Source organism: Carettochelys insculpta, chromosome 3, assembly GCF_033958435.1.
Source record: "Carettochelys insculpta isolate YL-2023 chromosome 3, ASM3395843v1, whole genome shotgun sequence".
Taxonomy (NCBI): Eukaryota; Metazoa; Chordata; order Testudines; family Carettochelyidae; genus Carettochelys; species Carettochelys insculpta.
In genome coordinates, this window is record NC_134139.1 from 51,283,473 (window position 1) to 51,297,924 (window position 14,452).

The following is a 14,452-nucleotide window of genomic DNA, read 5'->3' on the forward strand; positions in this document are numbered from 1 at the left end:
GTGTAACCATTTCCAGCTGGGCAGAAAATCTTTGGCCAACAATTACTTGTTCATGGGAGTGGAGGGAATAGGGAATGCTGTTTATTGCTAGGGGCTCACTTGAACTCAGGCAGAGCCAGTCAAGCACCTTTCCCTCCGAGGTTCTCGCAGCTTTGCAGGTGATGGAGAAGCATGAGTGAAGTTGCTAACTGCAACATGCCACAGAGAACAGCTTCAGTCCTCTTGCTTTGCACCCGCTGCTGCAGAGGAAGCAGTAACAGATAATGCCACACACACACTCCCCCCACACTTGGTCACAGAGCTGGTTGACACTACAAATGTAAATTTCTGGGTGCAATTCCAGAAGCACAATTTTTAATTCCTAATCATTATACTTTTTTTTTTTTAAGCTACCCTCAGGGGCCTCAAGTTTGAAACTGCTGCTTTAATGTATTGGTTCTCAGAATGGTCCAAAGAGACTGCTAGTTGCATTGTAGAGAGCTGGCCTATCATATAGTGCTAGTTTTCCTTCTTCCTAGTTGATAAATTGTGTTAAAACCACTACAGATAGACATGCTCCTTCCATATAAACAAATTTATGTAAGTGATACAGATGCTAGCAATTACAAATGAGTAGGGTGACATCCATCCCGTTTTTGGCTGGACAGCCTTGTATTTTGGGTACCCTTCTGGTGTCCTGATTTATTTTACAAAAGGGGCTAATTGCCCTGTATTTCAGAGTTCACCAGCTTCTCCCAGCTGAGGGAGCTGGGAGCCAGACCGAGTGGCAGCCCAGCTGCTGCCCGGCTTCCCCTAATGGGGGCTGGAGCTGAGCTGGGGCCACGGGTTGGCAAACGGGCTTCATTGGGGTTGGATCCAGGGCATGGACAGTGGGGGTTGGAGCTGGAGCCATGGGGTGTTGAGTGGGGCTGCTGGAGCCGAGGGAGTGGCTGGAGCTGCAGACTCAAGGGGGTTTGAGCCAGTGGGGGGAAGGGGAGAACTGTGACTGCAGTGGGGTTGGAGCCAGACCTACCTGGCTTCCCCTAGCTGGGACAGCAGGGAGCTGGACCTGTGTGTTGGCATGGGCTGCCACCCGCAGCTCGGGGAAGCCAGGAGCTTTGCTGGTGGGGTGGCAGCCCTGTTTCCGGTGGTCCAGAGAGGTGACCATCTGTCCCATTTTGGCTGGGACAGGGGTCATTCCCCCGTCCCATATTTTGCTGGGGGACATATGGTCACCTTATAAATGAGGCAAGATAGTTCACAAGTTAATCTTCAGTCTAAACTATCAAAACTTTTACATGCACTTTATGTAAAGATAGACACTACTTGGAATGTCAGCATAAAGCAAAAAAATAAATAGGTACTATATAGCAACCCCTGGGATAGTAAACAAGATTATGTTCAGGTGTCGTCTGTGGTTTACTTTCTTGAATATTCTGTCATCTTTGCATATGCTAGTCATGCCCTTTTTTTAAGATTCTAAGGCCATAGGCATGATTTTGATGATTTAGTCCGTTATACAGAAGGTCAAAGGACTCCCCCAAAATAGTTCCCAGAGCAGAGCTTTTTTTGGGGGGGGAGGGGAGGTGGAAGCCTCTTTTAAAGAGTCAGTGATAGAGAATTCACCGTAATCCTTGGTGAATTGTTTGTGGTTGGTTGCGCTCACTGTTTTGTGTTTTTTTTAAAGTAGGGGGATGTTTTCGGTCTGAATTTGCCTAATTTCAACTTGCAGCTATTGGATCATTCTCTGCTAGACTGAAAAGTCCGGCCTTAAATATTTATTCCCCAAGTAGACATTTATAGATTGTAATGAAGTCACCCCTTTACAACCTTTTTGTTAAGCAAAAAAAAATCTAAGGAGCTCAGTCACTAATGGGCTTGTTTTCCATCCCTTTAGCTCTTGTTGATCTTTGAACCCTCTCCAATTTATCAACCACCCTCTTGAATGGTGGACATCAGAAGTGGACCCAGTATTCAATCAGCTGCCTTGCCATTGCCAAATTCAGAGGGAAAATAAGTTTTGCACTCCTACTCAAGATGCCCTTTTGTACACATTCCAGGATCAGGTTAGCTCTTTTGTCATCCATGCCACACTAGGAGCTCATGTTCAGCCAGTTATCTACACACCCCCCAGATTTTGCACTGCTTCCCAGGATAGTCACCCATTCTGTAAGTATGGCCTACATTTTGTTCCTTGATGTTTGCATTTAGTCATATTAAAAAAAACATTGTTTGCTTGTGCCCAGTTTACCAAGCACTCCAAATCAGCAGCCTTTCCGTTGTTTATCACTCTCCCAATGTTTGTTACCTGAAAACTTATCAGTAATGATTTTGTCCCCCGCCCTCCCCCCCCCCCCCCCCCCCCGGTCATTGATAAAACTGTTGAACAGTAGAGAACTAAGAAGAAATCTGAGACTCCTTTGGAAACTTTCCTGCTCAATGCCCATTTCCTATTTGTAATTGCATTGAGCTGTATTAGCCATTTTGTTAAAAGCCATTTCATGTCATTTTAATTTTAGAGGCAAAGTGGATGAACTAGTATCTTGTAGTGGATCAACATGTTGGTGACAGAGAAGCTTTCAAATTTATATGGAGCTGTAGGGTGCGAGAAGACTTAAATGGTCGGGAGTGCAGTCCGACCCCTCTGTGAATCCTCAGGAGAATCTAAACAGACCAGTCTGCAAGGTGAAAAGCTGCAAAACTACTAACCCTGCCATGTCAACAACTGTATACAAGGCGCACTTGCCAAGGCTTCAAGGCTACGCTGGCAGTAGGCCACAAGAGATAGTGATAAGAAATGCACAGGCAATTTTAGGCGATCTTATGTTAATGAGTTCAGCTTTATCAGCTAGTGTTAGGAGGCCTGTTCCAGAGCCTCTCCCTGAGCGAAGCGCCGACGTGTTGGGTTTTCCCCCACTGGTGACTGCGGCGTCTCCGGGGCTCCTGTCGCAGGTGTCATGCGCTTTCAATAAACCAAATATAGCACTCGCCTTCTGGGTGCAGCCTCGTTTCTGGGGAACCCAAGCCTGGTTGGCTACAATTGGCGCAGCGAGCAGGGTTCTCCAGCTACGATGCCTTTTTGGTCGAAAGCGGGGGAGGCAGGGAAGCCAGCACTGTCCCTGCAGCACATACCAGGATGGCCCTCGATGGAGCGATGGGGGCCGGTAGTGCGGATGGTGGCCTGTTGGGCAGCCCCGGCAGACTGGCCGGAGTTGCAGGAGGCAGCAGGCATGACGCCGGTGCAGGTAGAAGGTGTTGCATCAGCTGCGGCTGAGCCGCTGGCCAGGGACGGAAAAAAGGGCGGTGGGAGAGGTAGCGTGGCTTTTCCTAACTGCCCTCTGGGCCCTGGATGATGAGCTTCTCCGCTTGCAGAAGGCGCTGGCTGGGAAGGAGCAGGAATGTCACGATTTGGCAGATGCACTCGTGATAGCGCAGGAGGTGGTTACCTCGCAGTCTGAAAGAAACACAAGAGTTAACCCATTGTTGTGAGGTGTTGGCGGCAAGAGTTGCGAATTGGTGGTGCGTGAAATTAGGGAAAGAACTGGTGTTAACGGCCCAAGTGCGTGCGGTCCTTGCGCTAGCCACTGGGGACTGTGAGACCTGGGATGGTAACATTTGGAGCTCTTCCTCGTCTGAGGAGGAGGAGGTGGTGAACGGGGAGGCTGTGTAAACCGACCCGAGACAGGCACGCCCCATTCGGGAGCTGAGGGCAGAAGGAGGTCACTGCAATGAGGTCTGGTGGACGTTTAAGACAAGTGAGTTGCAGGAGATGGTGAAGAGTTTTAAGCAGGAGCCAGGGGAAGGCCTTTTGGCCTGGCTAGTGTGTGTATGGGACAACGCGGGCAACACTGTGTTGCTGCTGCTTGCGGAACTCCACCAGATGGGAGTGTTGTCCCAGGATTCCCAGGTCAGACAGGCACTGCAGACTATGCAAGGTCTAACTGATGCACAGGGACATGCTGTGGAAGTGCCGTCCCTGTACCGCTGGTTGACTGCAGCGGTGGACCAGGTCTACCCCTCCCCGGGGGAACTGGAAGCCTTGATGAGGCCCTGGCATACGATCCCAGAAGGGGTGAGTGCGCTGTGGCAGCTGGGCATGGCGTGGGCTGTGGCTTTTATCGACATGGGACTGGACGATATAGCGGTCCAGAAATCCATCAAGGCCACTCTGTTACATCTTGCCCCTCTCGAGCTGAAGGCCTCCCTTATGGCCATGGTCATGGCAGCGGGCGGGAATGTAGGTGACTTGGTTGGAACGTTGATGCAGTTAGAGGCTGTCATAGGCGCGAAAGCGGTCCGCACCACAAAAGGAAAAGGTGGTCGGGCGGGAGCCCCTGGACAGGAGAAAGGGCGTGTTAGGGTGACCCGGAGAACCATGTGAACGGACTTGCTGAAAGCAGGAGTGCCCCGTGAGGAGATCAATGGTTTGCCAACACCAGACTTGTACAAGCGTTGGTTACAACTGCCGCCTACCCAGCGGAGTGAGGATGTGGGTGCCTCCAAGAGGGCTGGTGAGACTCAGGCACCACAGAAAGGTACGGGAGCTGGAGGGAGGACCGAGCCCAGCGCCCCGGTCGACTGGACCCTTCCCCCTAGGAAGTGACGGGGAGGCGGGTGCCCTGTGGTACGGGCTGTGGCGGTGCAACAGGTAGCAGGGGACGGGCACCCATTCATCCCATTAACCATCAAGTGGCCCCGGGGTGGGGAGCAGCATGTGCTAGCTCTGTTAGACACTGGAGCCAAGGTAACCATTCCGCATTCTACCCAGACTGCGGGTCATGTGGTGGTCGTGCAGGGCCTCGGAGGAGTGGAGACCACTGCTTATTTGGTGGAGGTCACCCTCACGCTGGGGAAAGCCCCTCCCTTTTGGGCAACTGTGCTGGCTGCCCCTTTAGGTGAATACATCATTGGACTGGACGTCTTGCATGGCCGGTGTGTGGATACGCAGTATGGACTGTTTGTCTTTGGGCACCCCCGATACATTCGGGTAATCAGAACTGTGGAGCCCCTACTGCGGGGACATCCCAAATGGGACCCTATGCGCTTGCCGGTCCCCCAGACCCCGGTGTCAGTCAAGCAATACCGTATTCCTGGTGGAGAGTACGAGATCAGTGACACTATTGCTGCATTGCTACAGGCAGAGATTATTCGCCTTATGCTGAGTGCCTTCAACAGCCCCATCTGGCCAGTGAAGAAGCCGGATGGATCGTGGTGCATGACAGTGGACTATCGGGAACTCAATAAGGTGACCCCGGAGCTTACGGCCGTAGTTCTGGACATGGTTACCATCCTGGAGCACATCACTGTGGCAGCCTTGCCGTGGCATGCTGTCATAGACCTGGCAAATGCGTTTTTCTCTATTGACATTCATCCCGAGCGTCAGGAGCAGTTTGCCTTCACATGGCTAACAAAGCAGTACACGTTTACCATGTTACCGCAGGGCTTTAAGCACTCCCCAGCGATCTGCCATCAGCTAGTGCAGGTCAATCTGGAGCGTCTGGACCTCCCTGACCGGACGGCCTGCTACCACTACATTGACAGCGTTATGGTCTCGGGACCAGATGAACCGACTGTTCAAGCTGCCCTAGACACCATCGTAACAGGAGCTTGTGCGCAAAGCCACCCAGTGGAACTGGACAGAGAAGCACCAACGAGCCTTTGATCTCTGCAAAGAGGCGGTGGTGGCACACGCCCGCCTCACTGCACTGCTGCAGGGCTCACCGTTTGAACTAGAGGTAACAACTGTCGGCGACATGGCATCCTGGGGGTCTGTGGCAGCAGGTAGGAACCCAGCGGAAAACAGCTATCGGCTTCTGGTCACAAACCCTCTGCGAAGCTGAAGGTGGGTAGACCCCCCTGGAAAAGCAGATCCTAGCAGTGGTGTGGGCTTTGCAGAACACTGAGTGGGTCACGGGTATCGCCCGTTACTGTACGAACCCCGATCCCCTTAATGGGGTGGGTCATGGGTACCTCTGGACTGCTGTAGCAATAGCTGCAAAGTGGGGCCCACGTATTAGTAACAGCTCCAACGTATGGGTAACGTTGGCACAGACTGCCATCAACACGTCTGCCTTTGTCTGCCCCACAGTATGGCCGTGGGACAGCTCATGGACACATGTTTTATAGGTGTCAGTGATACTCCTGCTCTCTTGCAAAACTACACCCTTTTGTGTAACTTTGCTTTCACTGCTCTCATATGCTGTTGTCAAGTCTGTTCCACAGGTGCACGCTGTGTTGCCAGAAGAGCATCAAGCACCTCACTTAATTCCTACTAGCCTCGAAATTCACAAAGGGGTCACAGGGCGGAGTGTAGGGTGCGAGAAGACTTTGTAATGGTCGAGGGTGCAGTCCGACCCCTCCGTGAATCCTCAGGAGAATCTAAACAGACGAGTCTGTGCAAGGTGAAAAGCTGCAAAACAGCTAACCCTGCCATGACAACAAGTGTATACAAGGTGCACTTGCCAAGACTTCAAGGCTACGCTGGCTGGCAGTAGGCCACAAGAGAGAGTGATGAGAAATGCATAGGCAATTTTAGGCAATCTTATGTTAATGAGTTCAGCTTTATCAGCTCGTGTTAGGAGGCCTGTTCCAGAGCCTCTCCCCGAGCGAAGCTCCGACGTGTTGGGTTTTCCCCCACTGGTGACTGCGGTGTCTCTGGGGCTCCCGTCGCAAGTGTCACGCTCTTTCAGTAAACCAAATATAGCACTCACCTTCTGGGTGCAGCCTCGTTTCTGGGGAACCCGAGCCTGGTTGGCTACAGGAGCTCTTCTTCCAGACCTGAGGCTGGAAAGCTTGTCTTTGTCACCCACAGAAAAGGATCCACTTAAACCCTCACCTACTATGTATTGCTAATACCCTCAGCTACAACACTATACGTTTTACATGATTATGCTTATTAATCAATGTATGGTACCAAATAAAATGCCTTAGAAAAGTGTATTACATCAACACTAATACTTTTATCAACCAAACTTGTATATTCATAATAAATTAGTTTGACACTGTTTTCAATAAAATCATGTTAATTTGCATGAATTACATTACCCTCCCTTAATTCTTTGTCAGTCAAGTCCCATATCAGCTGCTCCATTGACTTGACAGGGAATGTCATACTGATAGGCTTATGATTACCAGTTTTTATCCAATGTTTGGTAAATGGATTTCATAAAGTCATGTCTTCTGACCTGTTCAGCATGAATTTAAGGTTCAAATTTAGCTGACAAATATTTTAATTCTTTTGCTTTGTCTTCCCCTCAATCTCTGCCCTTCAGCTGTTGTGTTGTGTGTGATGAATCTGTGTAGTCTAAATGTGTGTAGTCAGGGAATGATTTCATTAACTGGTGAAAGGGAGTAAGCAGGGTTACCCAGAATCAGTGTGACACTATCCAGTTCGCAACTTGATGACAGCATGTCTTGGGCAGAAAGCAGCTTGGTCATCAGTCAGCTTTCCTTCCCCTATTAGTGCACCTATACCTGTTGTCATACAGCCACATGACTTGTAGGCTGAGCAAAGCAATAATACTAGTCAGTAACTTTTTTCAGAGTTAGTGTCTTTATGTGATTTGATAGTGCAAAGATTTTTGGGCAATCTCCACAGCCTGCATTATCTCCATGCAAGTGTTAAGTAAACTAGCAACTTGCATACTCAGGTCCTGAAGTGTAGCAGTAGTTCAAAAAGCAGTCTCAATGGACACATTCTACCACCCAAGAGACTGAAGTCTTGGACAAAACAGGAGTTCTCAATCCCTTTCTCTTTGAGCCCCCACCTGCTGTGCTATAAAATCTCCATGGAATGGCTGTGCTGTAAGTGTTTTTCTCCTTTATAATAGCCAGGGCCATTGTTACAGGGTAACAATCAGGGCTATACCCAGGGCCCCTGCAAAGCAAAGTTGCTCAGTCTTCATCTGAGTTGTGGAGGTTGGAGTTCTGGGCTGCTGCCCATTGTGGTGGGGCTTTGGCTTTCTGCCCTGGGTGCTATCGAGTCTAACACTAGCTGTGCTTGGCTGACTCCCTGAAACCTGCTTGTGGCCCTGCAGGGCTCTCTGGAGTGCTGGTTGAGAGCTACTGGGCCAGAGCTTTGTTTCATAAAATCCCTTACTTGCAAAATATTAATGCAGAAGGCTACAGAGAACAAAATGGAGGGAGGTGCTGATCTTGGAGAACCTAGTTCCCTCAGAACTCCTACCCCCCCGGTAGTGACCTCAGATGAAAACACTTTTGTATTTTAATTGAGATGAATGCTGAAGTGTCAGACTGGTGATATGACCAAGGAACAAAAGAATAATGTCAAAGGGGGAGAGCCTATGCAACCAGCTGACTACAAACATTGCCTGATGAGGTACCACTGTCAGTATCTTGCGCACTCACAGAATTATTCCAGGTAAATGTTAACACCAGGTCTTGGCTATGGTTTTGGAGCAGCTCCTGCTTATCCCACATAGAGCTTGCGTAGCCAATTTGTAGCAGCTTCATCAATGAAGTGCAGAGGCCTCAGACCCACTATCAAAGCTGATTGGGGGATAGCTGTAAATTATGTGCAATGTCTGTCTTTGGCTGCAGCTGCTTATGGGTTACTTTTGTTGGCCCCAAGTGTGAAGGTTGACTGCATGTTTACCCTGGCCTGTTCAAACTGGGTTCAGAAGTGCCAATGAGCAGTATGGCAAATCCAAAGCTGGGCCCATCCTTGGTCTGGTCAGTTATAGGAGACTAGATTTTTATATCCGCTGCAGAGCATTCTCCATACCTTGGGCCCTACAAAATCCATGACCATAAAAAAAATGCATCATGGACCATGAAATCTGGTCTCACCTATAAAATTTGATCTTTTGTTTGTTTTTAGCCTATACTATACAGACTTCACTGGGGAGACCTGTATTCTCAAATTGGGGGTCCTTGCCAAAAAGGGATTTCTGGGGGGTTTATAAAGTTACATTAGGGAGGTCACAGTATTGTTATCTTTGCTTCTGCAGAGCTGGGCAGCTGGAGAACGATTGCTTTTGGCTAGGCAGCATCCTTCCAGCATCAGTGCAGAAGGGTGGCGATATTACATCATGCCACACTGATGCTTCTGCTGCTTTCAGAGTTGGATGGGCTGAGAGTGGCAGCTGCTGGCTGCTTTAGAGGCAACAGCACAAAACTAAAGGTGGAAATGCCATCCTGTGCCACCTTCACTTCTGTACTGCTGTTGGTGCTGGCTCTGCGTTTAGCTGCTGGCATGGTCCCAGTTCTTTTGCTCTCCAACTGCCCAGCCCTGTGAAAGCAGTGGCTGCTGTCAGTGGCAGTGCATAAATAAGGACAGCAGTACTGCAACACCCCTAAAATAACCTTGTGATGCCCCCCCTCCCCCTGTGTATAGTATAAAGTGAGAGGATTGGGGTAAATCCAAATCATTCTGGCTTTAGCATCCTCACATTGGAAGTACAGTAAACCCTCAAAATGCGTGATTTTGAGTTGAGCTTAACTCACGTTAATGCAAGTTCATGTTCAAACCCGCCTCCTGCAGCCCCATTCATCACCTGCACATGGCTCTGGCTTACCCCCCACCCCTCCCCATTTGTGGTTCCGGTTCAACCTCTCACCACCCAAGCTCAGCTCTGGCTCAAACCCCACCCTCTGCAAGGGGCTCCAGCTCACCCCCCTGGCCCTGGTTCAACACTCCCCCCCTACAGCCAGCTCAACACCTGAGCACAGCTCTGGCTCAGCACCCCTACACATGGCTCTAACTCAACCCCCACCCCACGGCTCTAGCTGAACTGCACCCCATGTACACCTGCAGCCCTTACCAACCCCAGGCTTAAACCCCCGTCCCCTCCCATGGCTCTAGCCCACCACCAGGCTTAACCCTTCCCATCTGCCTTCCCAACCCCAGGACCTAGTTTTTGAAAGGCACTCCAGGTGCTCTTGCTGCTTCCCTGGCTGTAGAATGTGTGTGCTGCCAGGGAAAAAGCTGCTCCCAACGTATGCAAAATTCAATTTATGGGAGGGTGCATGGGAACACAACCATCATGTAAATCAAGGCATTACTGTACTGTTCAATACATGTGTGGATGTGGGACAGAACTTAGACTGATATGTTGTATTGTTGATGCATGCAGTGTGCCGACCAATTAAATTACCAATGGTTCATTTTTTCACTGTAGATACAGCCTTTAAAAAACAGATTGCATTCTTATGCTTGCTCTGGTGCAACAGTGAGTGGTGGGAGGGGATGTGCTTTTAAGAAGGAAATGATATTTTTAAAGGATCTACGCTTAAAATGTAGGGCTTTTATGAAGAGTATACATGCTCATTTTGTTAAAATTTTTTCTTAAAACTACGTGGCTTTCCATTGAAGTAGTTTCTGAAAATCTATCACTTCGTACAATGTGTTACACACTTAGGCCAGGCTGCATTAAATGTTTTCAGGCACATCCTCCAATTTTCTTGTGCTGTTCCATCGATTTGCTTATCTACTCCATCTTTCCGAGCAGACATCTCTTGTGCTTCTTTTATGTATCTTTCTATGATAGAGACTCATTATAAAGCACTGTTCCAATGCCACTTTACCTTTCTTGAATCAAAAGGTGCAAAAACGCAGATACACAGAGGTGGGGGTAGAGATTTCTTTCCAAAACTGGTGCAAATGTTTGTAAGTGGATAGATTTTGAATTTGTACCTTGGATTTAATCTTTAATACCACCCAATCTGGATTCCTGGTTGGATACTTCTGGGTCCAACTATAAGAAAATCATTAATTTTAAATAAGATTATTTTTCCTTTTGTAGAGGTAGCAAATTGCTCCATTGTCACCTAGTTTGATACTTGTGCTTAGTTTAAAATAATTTGGGGGACACACAGTAAAGCTTACCGATAGTAATAGTTACTACATAATTTTGACTCCCTTTGTAAGAACATAAACAAAATGATCTCATTGGTTGTTATTTTAATAGAAGCAGACTAGGGATTAAATGTAACGCTAAATCCAGTATCTGACATTTAACAGAAATCTGTGTTTCTCTGCGCATCTTGGCTTAAATTGAAAAAGGCGTAACAGTGCCCCCTGGTGTCTGATTCAAATACACAGTGACCCAAGCAAGAAAACTTTCTGTGATTTAGACTTTAAATTGTATTGTATATGTTTAAAGGACCAGTTGCATTGTATTGTGTGGTGGGCATGTAACTTGGTAATACACTGTTTTTGTTACTATGAAGTAACTTGAGTGTAACAGACCTTTTGCTATATATCTGAGAATGAAAAGACAAAAATATCCTGTAACATTTTGTTGAAGAACCTTCATCCCCTACAAAGGATAACAGACAAAAACAGGAGCTCTCCATTTGGAAGATATGTGAGACCAAGCAACTGCTATTTGTCCTGTATCCCAGCTCACTTAAGTTGATTTTTATAGGTGAGAACTGCAAAAAAAAAAAAGTGCATTAATGTATGAATCGCTGTATTTATTGACATAGTTTATAGATGGAGTTTACCACCTACTGGCACGAGACCGCTAGTCAACAAGTACTGTAAGGGAAAGTTGAAAAGAACTTTGAAGAGAGAGTTCATAGAAGCACTCTGAATATTAGAGGAATTATGCCTACTGCATGGACTAAGGTATAAAATTAAGTAAATCACTTAACCTCTCCATGCCTAAGATTATAAGGGTTTTGTGTGAGTGGTTATATTTAGCTTCTTGTATGTGAGGGGGAGGGTAAATCAATTGTTTTGTAAAGTACTTCAATGTCCTTGAATGAAAGGTGCCATAAGTGCAAAGTAAACCGCATATTTAAACACTTTGCTGGGCAACAGAAACTGCAGGCAGAAGCTGATGTAGATTGATTCAACTCAACTACAGGCATGAACCAGGAAAGAGGGTACAATAGAGCAGACTTCTGCCTGCCTGACTTCTGCCTGCTGTCAGTGTTGCCCATTTCAACCTCTCTTCAGGCTTATAGCTAGCAAAATTTGAATACAGACTAATTCATTTACCCTCTTGTGTACAGTACATGTATGATCTCCAAAAGCCCGTGTTCCCATACTGTGATCACTGTCTCAGAGGGTACATTTAACTAAGAATATTCTAGTAGTCATAGGTGACTGGATCATGGTATACACATAAGAGGTTTAGACAGGTACTGGTGAATTCACTTAGGCTGGGTCTACACGTGCCCCTTCCTTTCGAAAGGGGCATTTTAATGAGCAGGTTCAAAAGATGCTAATGAGGCACTGCAATGAATATGCAGCACCTCATTAGCATAACGGCAGCCGCAGCGATTCGAAAGTGCGGCTTTTCGAATCGTGCACCGCCCAAGAAGACAGGACCTTCCGAAAGGACCCCTCCCCCCAGTTTTTGAAAGCCCTTCGTCCTATCTGTATGACATTTTCATTGTCCGTTTAGTCCCAAGTTTCCTGTTATTCCATACATGTTTCTGTCAGAGCCAAAAATTCTTCATGGGTTTTCCAATTCTTTGTTAGTCAAGTCAATCTGAAGGAGACAATTCCTGCTGATTGTAGAACCCAAGTAGCAAAAGCTATTGCCAAAAGATTTACCCTCCAGAGGGATGTCAGGTATTGGTTCTTTCACCCCCTGAAACATGATGAGTTTTCTCAAAAGTAATTGACAGCCATCCCAATAACGCTTTGACCTAGATGATTTAATGATCCCTCCTGGCCTTAATAGCCTATGAACTCCCTGACTTCCTTCATTTTAGCAATTTTCATCCATTGTTCCTCGCAGCCACTAAGAACAGTCACCTGATCCCTACAAGGCTTCCTATATATCCCACCCTCCACCTTCTGTCCCCTTGCTGTGCCCTGAACCTCCCATCTGCTTATCCTCTGCTATTACCCAACCTCCTTGCACAGGATCCTTGTGGCTGGCCCATTCAGCCTTGCCGCAGTGTCCTGAACCACCTGGCACAGTTGAGGCTGAGAGCTGGGCAGGAGCAAATGAGCAGTGTCTGCTGGCCAGCAGGAAAAGGGAGTGTCAGAGTGCCCCATCCTGTTAGGAGGCACAGACGCTCAAACCTGTAGAGCCCATGCCTAAGTTAGGCCCTGTGCAAACTGCTGTAGGCACAGGGAGTTGTTCCAGAAGCCCTTATGGCAGGCACTCAGGAGTGTGTAGGGTGGGGTGGGGGCGTTGTTCACAGCCTGGTCGTGAGAGACTGGTAAAGTGGGGTGGGACTTGACTGTGGCCATTTCATCTACAATCCTGCCTAGCAACAGAGCTATCGCTTTTGTGATTGGATGTCCCTAGCCACCCCTTTCCCTCCCCCTCCCCCAACCTCTGGAACAAGCCTGAGGGAAACCAAAACCAGGCGCCTCAGGCTGGCATGAGACAGTGTACCTTATGTTCTGATTGGCCAAGGCTGCTCCCACCCGCATCCTGATTGGCTACACAAGGAGTGGGCTCTAACGGCCTTGCGCTAGGCTTTGCGGAGAGGGTAGGAGGGAGGCTGGGAGGCTGCCAGCTCCCCCGCTTCCCACTCTCACCCAGACTGCCCAGTCTGAGGTAACCGTTCCAGCCTGTCCCTGCCCTGCAGGGGTCTAACCCTCACTCAGAACAATGCCCCACTTGGGGCAGGGGTGCTCCTTGCGGGGCAGTGGCACTCCGCCTGCTGCTCTTCCAGCAGGCAAACCCAGCAATGGAGTCAGGCTGCCTGAGGCCTCAGGCACAACACACGGCCAGGCCCCGGCTCATCCTGTCCCTGTCAAGAGGCCCCTTCTTCTGCAGAGCAGCAGGAGCATGGGGCTGTTCAGTGCGTACATTGGCAAGGGCGGCTGGTCTGGGCCTGCTATGCATTTCTCCTCCTGCCACTGCTGGAGTGGCTTTGGCGGGGCTTGGCAGAGCACCAGGTCTTGGTGGTTATGACCTACTGAGGCACACAGGGATATTTGTATTCCTTCTAGCCACTGTTTCAGGCTCTTTTCAGATGCAGATGTTTGTCACCACCTCAGTAAGAACTGAGCCACAGGCACCAACCTAATTTCACAACCACCAGGCTAGAAATTTACTTAAAAAACCCCTCAAACAAACAAGCCTCTGATTCTGATGTAATCCCCTGTCTCAAGGAGCTGGGGCTCTTGATATGGGCCTGTAGTGCCTATGCCTATTTTGGTCCTGGACAAACTGCTCTTCTTGTGGGGCGGAGGGCTGTTTTATGCAGGGATTAATTTGTGAGAAGATGAGTATGTTGGGGGTAGGAGAGAGATGGGCAATTTCAGATGGGCATTAAAACGCTCTCTAGAGATACTTTTCTCTGTGTTTGCTATCAAAGATTGCTCCTTTTTATATCCCTACAGATTAGCAATCTCTTCCTATTGTAATGACTAACAGACCATTTCACCTCTCACCCCAAATTTTCTTCACCACCAGGAAATTACTCTTCTATTCCCTTTCAGCCTCCCAACATTCTTCTCACCTTCCCTCTCATATCCTCTTGCAGCTGAAATTGTATGCAATCTCACTTTATAGAAAAGCTTGCTTTTCTTAGTAAT

General features: G+C 48.3%; 1 protein-coding gene across 2 annotated transcripts in view; it reads right to left on the reverse strand.

Annotated features, from left to right (window-relative positions):
• Positions 1–10,523: 10,523 nt before the first annotated feature.
• Positions 10,524–14,452, reverse strand: part of TRMT61B (tRNA methyltransferase 61B) — a 39,896-nt gene continuing 35,967 nt past the window's right edge. Inside the window, exon 7 of one of the 2 annotated variants that reach the window (XM_074989822.1) lies at positions 10,524–11,373. In XM_074989822.1, the coding sequence (XP_074845923.1) occupies positions 11,345–11,373 (29 nt within the window). In that variant the 3' untranslated portion in view covers positions 10,524–11,344. The remainder of the gene's footprint in view (positions 11,374–14,452) is intronic. The other variant, XM_074989821.1, reaches the window with a different exon arrangement.